This window comes from Capricornis sumatraensis, chromosome 13, assembly GCF_032405125.1.
Source record: "Capricornis sumatraensis isolate serow.1 chromosome 13, serow.2, whole genome shotgun sequence".
Classification (NCBI taxonomy): Eukaryota; Metazoa; Chordata; class Mammalia; order Artiodactyla; family Bovidae; genus Capricornis; species Capricornis sumatraensis.
In genome coordinates, this window is record NC_091081.1 from 48,721,034 (window position 1) to 48,739,021 (window position 17,988).

General features: G+C 40.5%; 1 protein-coding gene and 1 non-coding gene across 3 annotated transcripts in view; both read left to right on the forward strand.

Moving 5' to 3' along the window:
* The first annotated feature begins 1,464 nt into the window (after positions 1 to 1,464).
* RNGTT (RNA guanylyltransferase and 5'-phosphatase) overlaps positions 1,465 to 17,988 on the forward strand; it is a 232,855-nt gene continuing 216,331 nt past the window's right edge. For both annotated transcript variants that reach the window (XM_068984909.1, XM_068984910.1), the window contains exons 1-2: positions 1,465 to 1,678; positions 10,541 to 10,650. In XM_068984909.1, coding sequence (XP_068841010.1) covers positions 1,615 to 1,678; positions 10,541 to 10,650 — 174 coding nt within the window. In that variant the 5' untranslated portion in view covers positions 1,465 to 1,614. The remainder of the gene's footprint in view (positions 1,679 to 10,540; positions 10,651 to 17,988) is intronic.
* Positions 15,543 to 15,649, forward strand: LOC138090005 (U6 spliceosomal RNA). The gene has a single exon (XR_011145833.1). It is a non-coding gene; the product is annotated as a U6 spliceosomal RNA (small nuclear RNA).

Below are 17,988 nucleotides of genomic sequence, written 5' to 3' on the forward strand. Positions count from 1 at the left end.
ATCCCCAACCTCCAGGATCTAATGCCTGATGATCTAAGGTGGAGTCGGTGTCATAATAATAGAAATAACAGTGCACAATGAATGAAATGTGCTTGAATCATCCTGAAACCAACCCCCTCTCCCCAGCCTGGTTCGTGGAAAAACTGTCTCTCATGAAATTGGTCAAAAAGGTTGAGGACCACTGCTTTAACACGCATTCCCTGCCCTGTCCCAAACCGCATTCTCTTGCAGTTCAAATACAGCACTGATGTTTAAAACCAACCTGTTAACACTATAATTAACTTGCCGGCATCCAGCTTTATATTTAATACTTTAACTAAATTAGTCTGGTAGCTATAGAAAGTCTTATTACAGGACAGTTTATAAAATGAGCTCCCAATCGCCTGGAATTGGAAGATGCTTCCAATTTGGTAAGCCAAATTGAGAACACTGCCGCGTAGCGGTACTCCACTGAGCAATTCCTGCCTTTGCTAATTACACACATTAGTTGGTAACTTTCAGACTCCCAAATACACTATAAAACTGCTCCAGAAATGTAGAAACAAAACTCATAAAGCACGGTTTGGGGTTAATTTCAGATGCTTTATGGATCCCTAGAAACACATCCCCAAAGAGAAATCCCTCATTTCTGGTGCTCCAATCTCTCGCCCTTAGATTTTCTCTAAAGCTTGTTCCGCTAATCCAAGTCAGGAAGAACTTTTCAAATTCCCAATCAAATCCAGATCCTGCCGAAACGCCAAACTTGGCCGAAAAAAGGGCGATCAGGCTCTTGGGGTATGACGGCAGCGGGAAAGCCCCTTTCGTCAGTAAAACAGATAGATGCCTTAACGAAATCTGCGGACCACTCTACGCCTGGAAAGAGGCTTGGTTTCCTTTCATTCTCCAGGGTTCCCATCGGCTGTCGAGACAGAAATGTAAAGAACGGTAGTTCTCCGGTATCTCGTATTGTGGCAGCAGCAGCTGCTGCTGCTGCTAAGTCGTTTCAGTCGTGTTCGACTCTGTGTGACCCCATAGACGGCAGCCCACCAGGCTCCTCCGTCCCTGGGATTCTCCAGGCAAGAACACTGGAGTAGGTTGCCATTTCCTTCTCCAATGCATGAAAGTGAAAAGTGAAAGTGAAATCGCTCGGTCGTGTCTGACTCTGCGCGACCCCATGGACTGCAGCCTACCAGGCTCCTCCGTCCATGGGATTTTCCAGGCAAGAGTATCGGAGCAGGGTGCCTTCTCCCACTATAGCAGCCGAGCATGTGCAAAGCCGCCCACAGAGCCCTCCGAGATCTTGGCGGGGCGGGGCGAGGGAAGACCCGCCCCTTCCATTCGCCTTGGCCTTAACTCCTTCCCATCCCTCCGCCAGCTTCTCTTTTTCACCTCTGACCTCGGAAAGAAGTGGGTGGGGCCTTTGGGGGCGGAAGTGGCGGTGCATTGTGGGCTCGTCTAGAGTTGAGCCTGAATGGAAGTGGCGCGCCGCCGCTGACATTACCCGCGTCCGAGCGGCTAGGGTTCGGACGCCGTCCGGGATTCGGGTACCTCAGACCTCCGGTTCAGAGGGGACCGCGAGGAGGCGGCCTCTAGGCCGAGCGTTGGTGGAGGGGCGACTGTGCGCGGCCCCAAGACATGGCTCACAACAAGATCCCGCCGCGGTGGCTAAACTGTCCGCGGCGCGGCCAGCCGGTGGCAGGTAACCGGGACTGGGGTGTTCGAGTCCCCGCGCACGGGCGGGTCCGGGGGTGGGCTGAGGAGGTGCAGCTTTCGGTAGTGGTGTTTCAGGACCGAGATGTGCTTGGTCCGATGAAGCTTCGTGGATGAATATTTGGGAACCTGGACTGGAGGGAATAGGGGCACTTGTCATTCTTCAGTAAGGCTAAATGTTGCGAACAGGAAGGTAGATAGGCGGTTTCTGTGTGGCAGGAACTGAGGACACAAGAACTCGAGGGGCAGTACTTTGAAGCTTAGGTCAAGAGTTTTGTAAACCTTTCAGGGTTCTCGGAAGGGTGTGGGTCTTGAGATGAAGGAGGACTTAAGAGGAGGAAGGGCTGTTCCCAGTGGTGAAATTGATCCACACCGAGACTGGAGGTTTTTGTTTTGCTTAGTTTTTTAAAATCTTTTTTTTTTTTTTGTAAGAATGACTTTTGAGGACTTTTTCATCTTTGAGTTTGACCCAACAGACTTTAAATTTAAAGTGTACAGTTGGATAAATTTTGACTCCCGCACACCCCCTATGAAACACAAGAATGAAACACAGGATAGTGAACATAATCATCACCTCTTCAGGTTTCCTCCAGCCCTTGATAATCCCTCTCTCTGCAGGCAACCGGTGATCTGCTCTCTGTCACTATAGATTTAGTTTGCGTTTTGTATAATTTTTAAAATAAATGGAAACATACTCTCGGGGACTATCTCTGGCATCTTTCACTCAGCATTATTATTTTGAGATTTATATGTGTGCTTGTGTGTATCATTAACTCATCCCTTATTACTGCCAAGTAGTAGTCTATTGTTATAGCTACACCAGTTTAAATTAGATTTGTTTATTCATTCATTCATTGATGGTCCTTTGGGTTTTCAGTTTCTGGCTGTTGCATACTAACTTACTATGAACATTCATGTGCAGTTCTTTGTATGGGCATATGTTTTCTTTTCCCCTGTGTAAATCTTTAGGAGAGGGATGGATCATACAGTAGGTGTACATTTAACCTTTCAAAAAACTGCCAAACTCTTTTCAAAGTCCTAACATTTTGCATTCCTGCCTATCTGTATGAGGATTCTTCTTTGCTCCATATCCTAACACTTGATTTGGTCAGTCTTTTTAATATTACCCATTATTTACCAACTGAGCTCTCAGGGTAGCCCCAATAGGGGCTTAGTACTGTCTTATTGTGGTTTGATGTTGAGCATCTTTTCATGTGCTTCTTGGCGGTTCACATATCTTCTTTTGCAAAATGTCCAAATCTTTTGCTGATTTTAAAAATATTTATTTTTATTTATTTGACTGTGCAGGGTCTTAGTTGTAGCACTTGGGATCTACGATCTTTGTATGACACTGGAGATCATAAGATGGGGCATGTGGAATCTTTAGCTATGGTATGCAAACTCTTAGTTGCAGAATGTAGGATTTAGTTCCCTGGCCAGGGATCCAACCTAGGACCCCAGCATTGGGAACTCAGAGTCTTAGCCACTGGGTCACCAGGGAAGTTCCTTTGCTGATTTTTAAAATTGGGTTGTTTTATTTGTGAGTTGTTATTGTTCTTTATATGTTGTAAATACACGTCCTTTTTTGTTGTTCAGTTGCTAAGTCATGTCCAACTCTTAGCAACCCCTTGAACTGCAGCACGCCAGGCTTCCCTGTCCTTCATTATCTCCTGGAGTTTGCTCAAACTCACATCCACTGAGTCGGTGATACCATCCAACCATCTCATCCTCTGTTACCCCTTCTCCTCTTGCCCTCAGTCTTTCCCAGCATCAGGGTCTTTTCCAGTGAGTTGGCTCCTTGCATCAGATGGCCAAAGTATTGGAACTTCATATGCTTTTCAAGTCTTTTCTCCAGTTTGTGGCTTGCCTTTTCATTCTCTTAACAGTTTGTTTTGAAGAATTAAAGTTTTAAATTTTAACTAACTTCAACCTAATGCTTTTCTAGAAGATGTTTTGAAACAAAATTAAAGGATTTTGTAGTGGACTATGTATGCTTACTAATTATATACACATCTTTAGTATGTCTGCCTAGTTATTTTAAATTGTTGGAAGAGAAGATTCCGTAGTCATTTTTTAATTCATGTTTTCTGATTCTTCTGGTTTGTCAGCTTTTCTTCACATTTTATATTAAATCTTCAGTCAGTGAAACCATATAAATGATGGATAAAAGTCTTATTGAAAGATAATCTAAATAAGTCTTAGGGTGAGGTAAAGTTTTTCCTTAACAAAAATGAAATAATTTTCTTTATGTTCTAACCATTTTTATAGGCATTTTCACTTGTAGTTGATAGTCATTGTACTTTAGATGAATTGATTACAGTTCTTTACACTTTTCTTTATAGGTCTTACTCTTCAGACGTTTTGACTTTTTTCCCTTGTTATCTCTAACTTAGTATTGAATCCTTTTTTTTTTTTTTACATTTCCCCCTCTATAGAGTTATGAAGAAACCTCTGAACTTGATGTCTGACTTCTTTTTTAACTTGGCTCATGTTTCCTAGATGCTTTATTATTAGAGTTACCTGCTACATTTATTTGTGAGAAAAACAAAATCATAAAGAAGATCTTGTCAAGAGAATTATTTTTTATTGGGAATTAGAAAAACAGCTTAAAAGTCATAATTTTAATGTAGTCTGCTCATGGCGATGACAAATATCAGGATACTGACTTCATGGTAGATAAAGGGACACATGTATGTACTGACTGGGGGTGGACAGCAGCCGGTGAAGTGCTAAGCCCCAGACAGCTTTATACCACTCTAAGAAACAGAGTTGTGTGCTTTTCTTTTCTTTTTCCCTCTCCAGGAGATAAGGGTCAGAAATAAAACAGTTTTACTTTTTATTGTATTGGAGTATTTTGACCCCCCAAAGCTAGATTTTTAATTATTGTGCTCCCTGAGTCACTAAACTCACCTCATCTGAGCAGTTGTGGGCCCTGGACAGAACCCCAGGCCTCCTAAGAACCAGCTGGATCTTTACTGGTAATCAGGTGCGCTTTGGCTTGTGACCTTGGTTAAAAAGTAAGGAAGACAACATAACATTCTTGATAAATCTCTCTGAATTTACCTTAAAATTCTGTGTCCTAGAAGTGTTCATGACACATTGTGTATTTTAGATAATGCAAGGTTGGCAGTGTTTTATAGTAGTAGAACAAGAAATGCTAGCTATATTATTGCAAGCTTTAGAGAAAAATAAGGAATCATTCATATTCTTAATTTCTACCTCCTGTTTTCTTCCTCTTATTTTTTTTGTCATTAGAAAAGGAATTCATGCTTATTGTATAATTTCTTTGATATTTTGCACATTTAGGAAAATATGTTATGACTGCTAAATTTTCTCATTGTAAACGTTAGGATGACTTGTTCTGTCAGTCGTGTCTGACTCTTTGTGACCCCATAGACTGTAGCACTCCAGGCTTCCCTGTCCATCACCAACTCTTATTAGTACTATACAAGTTCGTAATTTTTCTGAATCAGAAAGAAGATGGTACTAATTATAAAAGTAATCTGTTCCCCACTGAAGTTCATTTTTCTACTTAAACCAGACTTCCAGTGAGAGAGCTCCTGGAGATAGGACCTTTCTCCTTCTGAGGCTTTATTTCTGAAGAATTCTTTTTTTTTTCCTCTGAGTGATGGATTCTAGGTGAACACTTTGAAGAAAACTGGCTTCTCATTTCTTAAAGGCAGATTATTCAGCATAACAGTTTATATATACTATGTGTAAAGAACTTCCTGGGAACTAACTGTGGGACTATAAATATGATAGTCTTATGAGAATAATGGTGACTTTGAAGTCATTTTACTTAGCAAGTATTTGTGTATACTTTGTGCTGGGTTTTGGGACTTGGGAGATGATTAAGATATAGTCCCTCACCTTAAAGAGCATATAGTTTCTTGAAAGTAGTAAACCATCATTTTTAAACAAAGTTTTGTTATAACAAGTACAGTAATGACTCTATTATAGAATATTATGGGATACTAGAGGTGATAAACCCAATTCTTTGTTTGAGGTTAGGGAAGAAGAAAGGGTTCAGGGAAGAAAGCGTTCAGGAAGGGTTCACACTTCCTAGAGGAAGTGTGTGTGAGTTATCTTGAATAAATAGAAGTTTGCTAGATAGAGGGAATTCTCTGGCGGTCCTCCTCTGACTGCCGAGGGCTGGGTTTTGATCTCTAGTCAGGGAACTAAGATCCCACAAGTTGCACAGGCTGACCCCCCCAAAAAACATGCTAGATATATTGTTGGGTTTTTTTTTGTTGTTGTTGTTTTGTTTTTATTTTAAAGGTTTCTGTTAGGATAGAATGATGATGGAGAGATGTCAGCCTTAAAGTGAGGATGTGGATATGAGGATGGAGTGTTTGAGCTAGGTCCTAAAGGCTTTAGGGTGTGATAAGGGATTTTAATATTTATATACTTTCAAACTGCACTGGCAAACCATTGCCATTTCTTAGGCACTGGGGTGAGATGATTTGACTTCAGTTTAAAGAAGCTCACTTTGATTGCTCTATGTTTGATGAAAGAGACAAGAATGAGAGTGGGGAGACTATTTAGGAACTTTCATGGTAGTCTGGGTGAAAGAATGGTGATGGTTTAGAAGTAGAGTTGGAGTAGTGGGCTTCCTTGGTGGCTCAGCAGCAAAGAATCTGCCTGCATTGCGGGAGATGCGGGTTCATTCCCTGGGTTGGAAAGATCCCCTAGAGGAGTCATCCAACCCACTCCAGTATTCTTGCCTGGAGAATCCCGTGGACAAAGGAGCCTGGTGGGCTACGGTCCATAGGGTTGCAAAGAGTTGGACACGACGGAAGCAACTTAGTGTGCACAGGCTGATTGGAGAAAATTAAAGGGGAAGATGAACTTCCCCAGTTGCTCAGCAGTAAAAGAATGAACCTGCAATGCAGGAGACGAGGGTTTGATCCCCACCCTGCCCTGGGTTGGGAAGATCCCCTGGAGAAAGGAAATGGTGGCCCACCCCGGTATTCTTGCTTGGAAGATCCCAATCCATGGGATCACAGAAGAGTAGGACACGACCTGCCACTAAACAACAATGACAACAAGGAGGGAAAATAGACAGGACTTGGATTGTTGGATTTAGAATGAGAGCAAGAAAGTCAAAACTTAGTCCTAGGTTTCTGCTTATGCAGTGGATGATTGGGACCATTAGGGCTTATTGGGGGAGGGAGTGGAAGGCAAGTTGGAAGAGGTATTAAGATCCTGACTGCACAGGTAGAGATGTTGAGTGCACAGCTGGATATATGGTTTGGAATTCAAACAAGTTCGAGTTGTAGATGTACATTTAAGGATCATTAGCGTAAAGAAAGTATTTAAAAGCATGGTATTTGATTATTCAGGATAAGTAATGCTAGTTTCTCTGACAAGCAACTCCTCAAACTAAACGAGTCTAGTGTTATGAAAGCCAAGATAATTTTTCAAGAAGCAAGGAAGAGTCAGATGTATGAGATACTGCTAAGACGTAAGATATTAGAAAAGTTGGTAACCACACGGAAGGGAGGAAAGGTTGATGTCCTTGTGAAGGCAAAATGGAAAGGAATCCAGAGCAGAAGGGAAGGGATTTGCCATTAATGGGAGGAAAGACAGAGGATGAAAGAGAAAATGGACTTGAGAAAATGGACAGAAAGGTTTATAACTATAAGGGTGAGGCAAGTTTCAGTGGTGGAGAGGTGCTGTTGAATAGCAGTTTTATTTGTGGACTCCATGTCCAGATCACCTAGGTTTGAATCACTGTTCTCTCATTTACTAGAAGTGTGACAGTTTTCAAATTATTTAATTTCTCTTGCCTTGATTTCCTCATCTGTAAAATGGGGATAATAACATTATGTATGTTTATGTTCAGTTCACTTCAGTCTCTCAGTTGTGTCTGATTCTTTGCGACCCCATGGACTGCAGCACGCCAGGCCTCCCTGTCCATCAGATGTTAGGAGTAAATTAATAAATCTGTGTAAAGTGTTTTGAACAGTGTCTGGTATGTGTTAAACATAAGAAGTTGCTTCTTTTTGCCTTTTCTTTTCAGTAATGTATAACATGAAGCCAGCAGTTGAAAAAGGGGGTAGAGGAGCTTAGTATATTTTAAAAATGAGAAAAAGATGTGAAACAGAAGATTGCCTTTGAAATTGGTGATTATAATTTATATTGTCACCCATATGAGATTTTCTCTAGGAGTCGAGCCGCATAGGGGTAGGCCCAAAGAAATCAGGTGGTTGGGTCTAGTTAGGTCTGGGGTTTTCTCAGGAGAGTGTGACTGAGCAGTAGGGGAGGAGCACAGAGTTAAGGGTATGCAGGGGAAATAGGATGAGATCTCTGAGATGACAATGAGAAGAGAGGTTTAGTGGGATGAAACTTCTAACGTACCTTATTATTATTTATTATGTTTCTTGTTTGTGGTTTACTCAATAGAAATTAGGCTTCATGAGGGCAGGGATTTTTTTATCTGTTTGTTTTAGTTCTTTTCACTAATATATTCCATGCATCTAGAATAATGCCTGTTACGTAATAGGCACTTGAAGTGAAGTGAAGTGAAATTGCTCAGTCGTGTCCGACTCTTTGCAACCCCGTAGACTATAGCCCACCAGGCTCCTCTGTCCATAGGATTCTCCAGGCAAGAATACTGGAGTGGGTTGCCATTTCCTTCTCCAATAGGCACTTAATAAATAGTAAATAAACTAAATGAAGTATAATAATCTAGGTGCGATGGTAGAAGTGGTCAGATTCTGGATGTACTTTGAAGACAGATCTGATAGGATTTGCTGATGGATTGGATGTGGGGTGTGTAAGAAAGAGATGGATCAAGGATAAGGCCACAGCTTTTGCCCTAAACTGTTAAAAAAAAGGGTGTTACATTTGCTGAGATGGGGAGGACCTTAAGAGGAGTTTGAAAATTGAGAGCTCAGATTTGGATACCAAGTCTGAGACACCTGTTAGACATCCCATTGGAGAAGGAAATGGCAACCCCCTCCAGTGTTCTTGCCTGGAGAATCCCAGGGACGGGGGAGCCTGGTGGGCTGCCGTCTATGGGGTCGCACAGAGTCGGACATGACTGAAGCGACTTAGCAGCAGGAGGCTAGTAAGTCAGGTCAGTGATTTGATGTTTGATTCTAGAGTCAAGGGAGACGTTCGGCACAGAGTTCCACGTTTGTGAGTCCTTAGTGCCTTGATGGCTTTTAAACCTGTGAGACCAAATGAGACACCAAGGCAGAGAGTGTAGAAAGAAAGGAGGTACAAAGACTGAGCCCTGGGACAAAACAGAGGGGCCAGGGCGATGAGGAGGAGCTAGTAAAGGAGACTGAGAAGGAGAGGCCAGGCAGAGGGGAGAAGTGGGAGGATGCAGTGTCCTGGAAGCCGTGTGAAGAAAGCGATTCAGGAACTCCCTCTGAGTTAAAAATGATCGGTTTTTGAGAACTGAGTGATGGAGGTTACTGTTGATCTTGAGTGGTTTTGTAGAAAATGTTCAGTTGCTAAGTCATATCTGACTCTTTGTGGAAAATAAAAACAGAAAAAGAAAATGATCTTTTTATTTGTTTTGGCTAAAGTCTATGGACACATGTTAAGACTTCGCTTAGGTATGATTTTAGGTAGATGTTTATACTTAGTGATTTTATAATATAAATCAGCTAAAATAGATGATTTAAAAATTGATTTTATAAGATAACTTCCCCTATGTTCACACGGTGATTCAGAAAAAAAAAGGTCAAAAAGTTAGTTTTGCTGAAATTAGAGTCACTGATAGTTGTTTGGTGAGTGATTTTGGTTAGTATGCTTCTCACCCTGATTCTTCTTCTGGGATGTAGGATAAGGTCTGTAAAATGGAGAAAGTGTTGCCAAAATCTTGGCTGTCTATGCACCAATGCCAAACAGAAATATGGAGACAGAGTTATGGAGGAGAGGGAAAGAGTGGCCTTATTATTTTGGCAGGCAAAGGGGGAACTTAGGAGGCTAGCGCCTCAAAAACTGTGTCCCCCTTCCCTGAATAGGGAGAGGTTAGAACCTTCCCTGGTAGCTCAGAGATTAAAGCCTCTGCCTGCAATGCGGGAGACCTGGGTTCGATCCCTGGGTCGGGAAGATGCCCTGGAGAAGGAAATGGCAACCCACTCCAGTATTCTTGCCTGAAGAATCCCATGGACGGAGAAGCCAAACACGACTGAGCGACTTAACTTAGATAGTCAGACAGGGGTATGTGGTAATTATCAAGGCAGTAACAGTCTTCATTCCTTCAAGTTTCAAAAGGGTGGGGTTGCTGACAGGATTAGGGTGTGTACAGGGTCCTAGGTGGTCTCCTGATCTTGATGAGCCTTTCTGCTCCCCTTAATCTTGCCTCAGGTGGTTTCCTTGCTGCTCCTCCTCTGATCACCATCTTGATCATGGAGGCTCTGAGTCTTGTCTTTAAGGAATGGGGGACAAAAAGGCCTCCATGCCCAGGAGCCCCACAGGGCCCTGCTCAGCATCAGAAGTTCCAGTTTCATATTAAAAAAGCATAATAGCAACTTCAAAGAATTGATTTTCATTATCAGTTTTCTCGTACTATATCTTTAAAGGTTTTAAGGCAGTAACTTTGTAATATAGTGGTTTAGAACTTTCTGGACATCTTTCTGGACATTCCATTTACTGGTAATTTCTTTTGCTCTTATATTGATTGTCGGTTTCTAGAATATATATTGGATATATTGAATATATATTGAATATAAAATATAGTGCCCTTTAAAAGTATAGAATAGGTTGAGAGTATTTTATAAACAATTTCATTAAAAATATTGTAAGAAGGTGATTTTGAGAATTGCTAATTATAGAGTTTTAATCCAGAACATTTTCATTAATGAAAATTATTACCTATCTTTATGTTATTTAGGAAGATTCTTACCTCTGAAAACAATGTTAGGACCAAGATATGACAGTCAAGTTGCTGAAGAAAATCGATTCCATCCTAGTATGCTTTCAAATTATCTGAAGAGTCTGAAGGTAAGAAGCAAAACATTTTTGATATTGATTTATCATACTTTATCCCTTTCTTGTTTTTCAGGTGGCTTTCTAAAATAAAACTTTTTACTTTGAAATAATTAACTCAGAGCAAGTTGCAAAAATTGTACATAGAGTCTATGAACCCTTCTCTCAGTTTTTCCCAGTGGTGACATCTTATGTGATTGTAGTATAATATCAAAAGCAGGAAATTGACATTGGTACAGTATTGACTGGATTGTAGACCTAAAAGTCTTTTACCAGTGTTTATGTGCATTCATTTGTGTTTATGTGTGTAAAGTTCTGTGCCGTTCGACCTGCTAACTTGTTTTCTGTCTCTGTAGTTTTGTCATTTTGTGAATGTTATATAAATGGAATGAAACAGTTTGTGACCTTTCAGGATACACTTAAAAAAATTGTTTTAAGTTTATTTTTGGCTGTGCTGGGGTGTTCCTTGCCACACTCAAGCCTTCTCTAGTTGCAGGGAGTGGAGGCTACTCTTTGTTGCGGTACGTAGGCCTCTCATTGCTGTGGCTTCTCGTGTTGTGGCTCTAGGCATGTGGGCTTCAGCAGTTGTGGTTGCTGGGTTCTAAAGCACAGGCTCAGTTGTTGCTCATGGGCTTAGTTGCTTGCAGCATGTGGGATCGAACCCATGTCTTCTCTGTTGGCAGGTGGATTCTTTACCACTGAGTCACCCGGGAAGCCCCCGGGCTACCCTTTCTTCCACTAAGCATAATGCTGCTGAGGTCCTCCAGGTTTTGCATGAATCGATGAAAGTTGTGCTCATATTTATTGATGAATAGTATTCAGTTGTATAGCTATGCCAGAGTTTAACCATTCTCCTCCCACTGAATGGTTAAGTAACCATTTAGCCATTTTGAGTTGTTTCCAGTTGTGGGGTATTGTGAATCAGGTTGCTGTGAAGGTTTATGTATAGGTATTTATGTGAATATTAAGTTTTTATTTTTCTGGAACAAATAGCCAAGACTAAGATTGTTGAGCACGTGGTTAGTTTTACAGAAAAGTGCCAAACTATTTTTCTAAACAAAACGTTGTAATTTTTTATGTTATTCTGACATCACACTGATTATATTAGTTTCTGGGCTTCCCTGGTGGCTCAGGTGGTAAAGAACCTGCCTACAATTTAGGAGACCTGGGTTCAATCCCTGGGTCAGGAAGATCCCCTGGAGAAGGGAATGGCAAGCAACACCAGTATTCTTGCCTGGAAAATTTCATGGACAGAGGAACCTGGTGGGCTGCAGTACATGGGATTGCAAAGAGTCAGACACGACTGAGCGGCTGACACACCAACAACAGGGCTACTTTGACAAATTACTGGAAACTTGGTGACTTAAAACAGCAGACACATATCCTCTCACAGTTCTGGAGGCTAGAAATTCCACAGCAAGGTGTTGGAGAGGTTGGCTCTTCCTGGAGTCTTGGAGGAGAATCTCTTCCATTCTTTTCTCCTAGCTGCCAGAGATGGCCAGCAGGCCTCAGTATTCCTAGGCTTGCAGCTCCTTTAGCTGTCTGTGCCTCCTCCTTCTGTTTGTCATGTCCAAATTTCCCACTTATAAGGACACCCTAATCCAGTATGACCTCATTTAATTAATTTTTTTTTGGCCACACCATGTGACTTACAGGATCTTAGTTTCATGACCAGGGAAGTTTTCATGATCACCTGCAGTGGAAGCTTGGATTCCTAACCACTGAATTGCCAGGGAATTCCCCTGTATGCCCTCGTCTTGATTATATTAGCAAAGACTCTATAACCTTCTTTCAGATAAGGTTGTACTCATAGGTACTGGGAGTTAAGGCTTGGATATGTTTTTAGGGGGCATAATACAACCCATAACACCTACCATTGTTACTCTTTTTAAGTGATGGTTTTTATTGAATGCTCCTTGGAAAAATAGTTATGAAAAACCTAGACAGTGTACTAAAAAGCAGAGCCATCAGTTTGCCACCAAAGGTTCATATAGTTAAAGCTATGGTTTTTCCAGTAGTCATGTATGGAAGTGAGAGTTGGACCATAAAGAAGACTGAGTGCCGAAGAATTGATGCTTTTGAACTGTGGTTGGAGAAGACTCTTGAGAGTCCCTTGGACTGCAGGGAGATCAAACCAGTGAATCCTAAAGAAAATCAATCCTGCATATTCATTGGAAGGACTGATGCTGAAGCTGAAGCTCCAATACTTTGGCCATCTAGTGAGAAGAGCTGACTGATTGGAAAAGACCCTGATGCTGGGAAAGATTGAGGGCAAGAAGAGAAGGGGGTGACAGAGGATGAGATGGTTGGATGGCATCATGGACTCAATGGATATGAGTTTGAGCAAGCTCTGAGAGATGGTGAAGGACAGGGAAGCCTGGCATGCTGCAGTTCATGGGGTTGCCAAGAGTTGGACATGACTTAGCGACTGAACAACAGTTAGTACGTTCAGCAAATGCTGGTGCCTATTACATGCGAGTTTCCTGTTACAGGATAGTAAACATACCACTTAGTTTTTGATACCTGTTACTTATCCCTGTTCTTGGTGTAGTTTGGGTCTTCATTTTATATCTTTTATTTTAGCTTATAAACTTTTAATTTTTATCTTCATTATTAATATACATTTTTGAAAGTCATAGTTAACATTTGTAGAGCATTAAATATCCCCAGGCAGAGCACTTAAAGAGCTTGGGTTTAGAAGCCAGTTCATCTGGGTTTAAATTCTAGTTTGCCACTTACAGCTTTGTGGTCAAGTTACCTGATTTCTTCGTGTTTCAGTTTCCTCATTTGCAAGTAAAATTAGTGCATGTAAAGCATAGAATAGTGCTTGGCACAGAGTAAGCGCTTCATTTAAATCTCACAGCTGTATGAGGTGGGTACTGTTATTATCCTTATTTCATGGATTGGGAATCTATAAGGAAAAATGATTATGTATATATGAGTATGTGTATATAGGCAGATACATTAAAAAACACACATTATTCACACAGACATATCACACACACAGACACACATTTACACATGTACATATATATGGACTCAGTGCAGCTAAGTCACATAATAGTTTCCTGGTTTTCTTAGCTAAAGTATTCATATATATTTAGAGAATTCACATTTTCTTGCTCATCCCCACATTTCATTCACTTCTTATTTTGGACCTAGAGACAAACAATATGGGTTCTAATTCTAACTTGTGAGAAGCTGTATTATGGCATTCAAGTCTTTGTGTTTGGCAAAGACTTCCATCTAGAAGCAGTGCTTCCACCTTTTCCCTTTCTATTTGCCATGTAGTAATGGGGCCAGATGCCATGATCTTAGTTTTTTTAATATTTAGTTTTCAGCCGGCTTTTCACATCTCCTTTACCCTCATCAAGAAATTCTTTAGCATATGCATTAGCAGACATTAAAAGTCCTTGGACCTTATCCTTCTGAGCAAGATAATATAACAGCTGTATAGAACAAAGAGTCCAATCACACATGTCGGTTTAGGATTTAGTTCGGTGTAGCTGAAATGTTGAATTTCCCTGGTGGCTTAGTGATAAAGAATCCTCCTGCCAAGCAGGCAGTCCCTGGGTGGGGAAGATCGCTGGATGAGAAAGATCCCCTGGAGGAGGAAATTGCAACCCACTTGAGTATTCTTGCCTGGGAAATCCCATGGACAGAAGAGCCTGGCAGGCTACAGTCCACGGGGTTGGACATGACTCAGCGACTACACAACAGCAGCTGAAATATTACTGAGTCACTAAACCACTATTAAAAGTCTTTGTCATACATAAAGTTCATGTGACTTTAGTGTTGCAAGCATCCATTTATTGTTAATAATTAAGACTTGAGCTATATCCTTTCCAGTGCTGTATATAATCTTTTGTACATAGAAAGTCAAAGTTAAGAAAGAAAAGGCCTTTTTTGCTGGGCACATGAAGTTATCCTGAGTTCAGGTCTGGCTTATGTTTCTCTAGCTGAAGCTTCCTCAATAGTTTTCTTCATATTTTTCTTTTAATCGTAGGATATCCTTGAAGGTTGAGGTATGTATGAAGGACAATCCATATTACAGTCAGGCTTCCAAGAATAGTCTGTTCATGAGCATAGCAATATGTGTTAACAGCACATATTGCCATTCTTCTTGTCCGGGGATCATCAGTTAATATGGTGTTATCCTTCTCCTGTGCAACCACGTCAGCAAATATGGGAGGACTGTCAGGTTGCTTTACCCAGACTTTAGCTCTAGTTGCATGTATTTCATTTGTGTACCCAAACCCTCCGTCATCTCTGTTAGTAAGGTGGGAGGTTCTTCTCATTTTGTACTTACCACTTACACATGGGAAAATCAGAAGTCGGGCAGTTCTATCATGTTTATTAATAAATAGATCATCCTTTCATCCTTTCCTTAATTTTGTAAAATTATTTGGATTTCTCCTTGGTAGTCTGTAACTACTGCATGGACACAGATGCCTTTTAACGCTTAATAGGAGCATTCCTTAATTAACCCAAAGTGCCTGGGAGGCATTTTGATTCCAATACCAGTTGAAATAGCACATATCAATCTTTTTGTAAGTCTCTGTTCAGATAAAGAGCATAAATCCAATCCAGTAGTCTCAGGAGTAGCTTGGAAAAGAGCTAGTGCTCCTGGGCTAATTTCCCCGAACTCAGTTGTTTCAGGATAGAAGTCGGTTTTATGAATCTGTAAATTTGGAATAGTTTTTCTCATCAAAGGAGTTTCTGATTCTCTAATAGGTCTATTTTTTAAAATATTGAGGGAAGTATTTAAAGTTAGTTCTCCAGTTTTTATAAGAGCCCTCTCTTATTAATTAATTAATTATCAATTAATTGCTGTTTAAGCAAACCATTTATTCTTTCAATCCAACCAGGAGCTTGAGGATAATAAGGAATATGAAAGATCCATTGTAGTGCTCACTTCGGCAGCACATATACTAAAATTGGAACGATACAGAGAAGATTAGCATGGCCCCTGCGCAAGGATGACATGCAAATTCGTGAAGCGTTCCATATTTTTAAAAAAAACTAAAAAAAAAAAAAAAAAAAGAAAGAAAGATCCATTGTATATTATATTCCTGGGCAAACTCTTATATTAACTTACCTTTAAAATGTGATCCATTGTCCCTCTGAATTTAAAGTGGAACACCATAATGTAAATTAATTATCTCCTCTGTTTTAATAGTATTAGTCTGATTGGCTTTCTTGAAGGGAATGGCCACTAAATATCCATAGGTGTCCATAGCAGTACCTACATATTGGCATCCTTCATCTCAAATTAATGGATCAATATAATCAATTTGCCATATTTGCCCAGGCAGCTTGCCACATGCCAATTGTCCTTTGGCTAGCTGTGGTTAAGTGTCTGTGTTCAATATATTGATAAATTGGACATTGTAAAATATTGAATGAGATCCGTAGTAAAGGAAATACCTTGATTTTGAGCCCATCTGTATGTTGCTTTTTCTCCCACATTGCCACATTTTTGGTGTGCCCCCAAAGTCAAAGCTGTGGTTAATCCATTGGCTACCAACCAAGAGTCTTGTTATGTTAATGTTCTGTAGAATGACATTCTGTTAACTTTTTTTGTTTTAGAGCTTCATATACTGCATGTAATTCAGCAAATTGGTTACTCTTAGTATAATTCTTTCTGGCCTCTGGATATATCCTAATCCAGAAACCCAGGGACACTCTTTCATCATGTCGTTTTTGCCATAAGTTCCAATTAGCATATGGTTCATTGATAGATACATGAATTTTATGTCCCTTGGTTATAGCTCATGAGGTGTCTGATCTCCATCCAAAGACAGATTACTGTGATAAGCTTTAGGATAATTCAATTAAACTTTTTAGCAATAAAACATAACAGCGAGGAACTGTCTGGGAACTGAGTCTGGGAGTGAGTCTTGGTCAATGTAGATCTCAATTAGCAAAACTAGAATTTAATATTCAGTGAAACATAACATTTTTTTGTGAGGGCTTTAACTCTGCAGCCAGTGAAGGCTTTATCCCATCAAATAAAAAATAAGGTTTGTCAGGGAGCTGGGAAAAGCTAAGCAGCCATCTTGAATTTTCCATAGCCCCAGCTGTTTAATTTACAGCTATTGTTTAATCATTTTAAATTCTTCGATTTAGAAGTAAACTGTTACTGGGTCCTAAGGACATCAGGATAGAAAAAGGCTGACAGTTCAGTTCAGCTGACAAGGAGGAGTTAATTTTTTGTAGAATCAAAATGAACTTTATCTGTGGGTGCCACAATCTTCATAGATCATTGTGAAGTAATATTAATATACTTTACCAAAGTAACAAAAGGTTTTAAAAACATATATAAATCACTTAAAAGCAAAGAAATTCACATAGTCTGTTTTCAAACACCGCATTCAGGAATACTTTGTTCTCTTAACAGAGAAAACCAAATTCCAGTCTGATACCAGCTTACTGTTAATAACAAAATTTGTTTATCTAGTTAATTTTAATTTAATCTTAGAAAGTCCTTTCTGTAAATCTTGAAGAGGTGGTATTTTTGCAAAGGCATCAGAGAGAAACCAGAGCTGTCTGTAATGACAAAAAGGCTTAAAATGGCATGCTTAAAATCTGATGACAGTCCAAAGTAACTTGGTTACTTTGCTGTGATATGTAACACTTTGAGATAGTAACTAGCATTATGACTAATAACATAATTCAGTACATACCAGAATTTTAGAAACTGCATTTAATTTCTAGGATGTCTATATTAATAACATTTCCCATACAATATAACTTGAGAAAATTTATTACTCATTTGACAATACTGCCCAGATCAGGGGTTGAACTGGTGTCTCTGCATTGGCGGTGGATTCTTTACCGTAGAGCCACCAGGGAAGCCCAAGGGCATTTTGACTGTACATACTGTTCCCCTACGTACTCACTTTGGTGATGGCTGCTGGAATGCTGAGTTGATGTGTGTCTGGAGCTTGTTCAGTTCAGTTCAGTTGCTTAGTCATGTCCGACTCTGCGACCCCATGGACCGCAGCACGCCAGGCCTCCATGTCCATCACCAACTCCCAAAGTTTACTCAAACTCATATCCATTGAGTCGGTGATGCCATCCAACCAACTCATCCTCTGTTGTCCCCTTCTCCTCCTGCCTTCAATCTTTCCGAGCATCAGGGTCTTTTGAGTCAGCTCTTAGCATCAGGTGGCCAAAGTATTGGAGTTTCAGCTTCAGCATCAGTCCTTCCAATGAATACTCAGGACTGGTATCCTTTAGGATGGACTGTAGTCCAAGGGATTCTCAAGAGTCTTCTCCAGCACCACAGTTCAAAAGCATCAATTCTTGGGTGCTTCTGGAGCTTGAGTTTGGGTGTATTTCAGATAAATG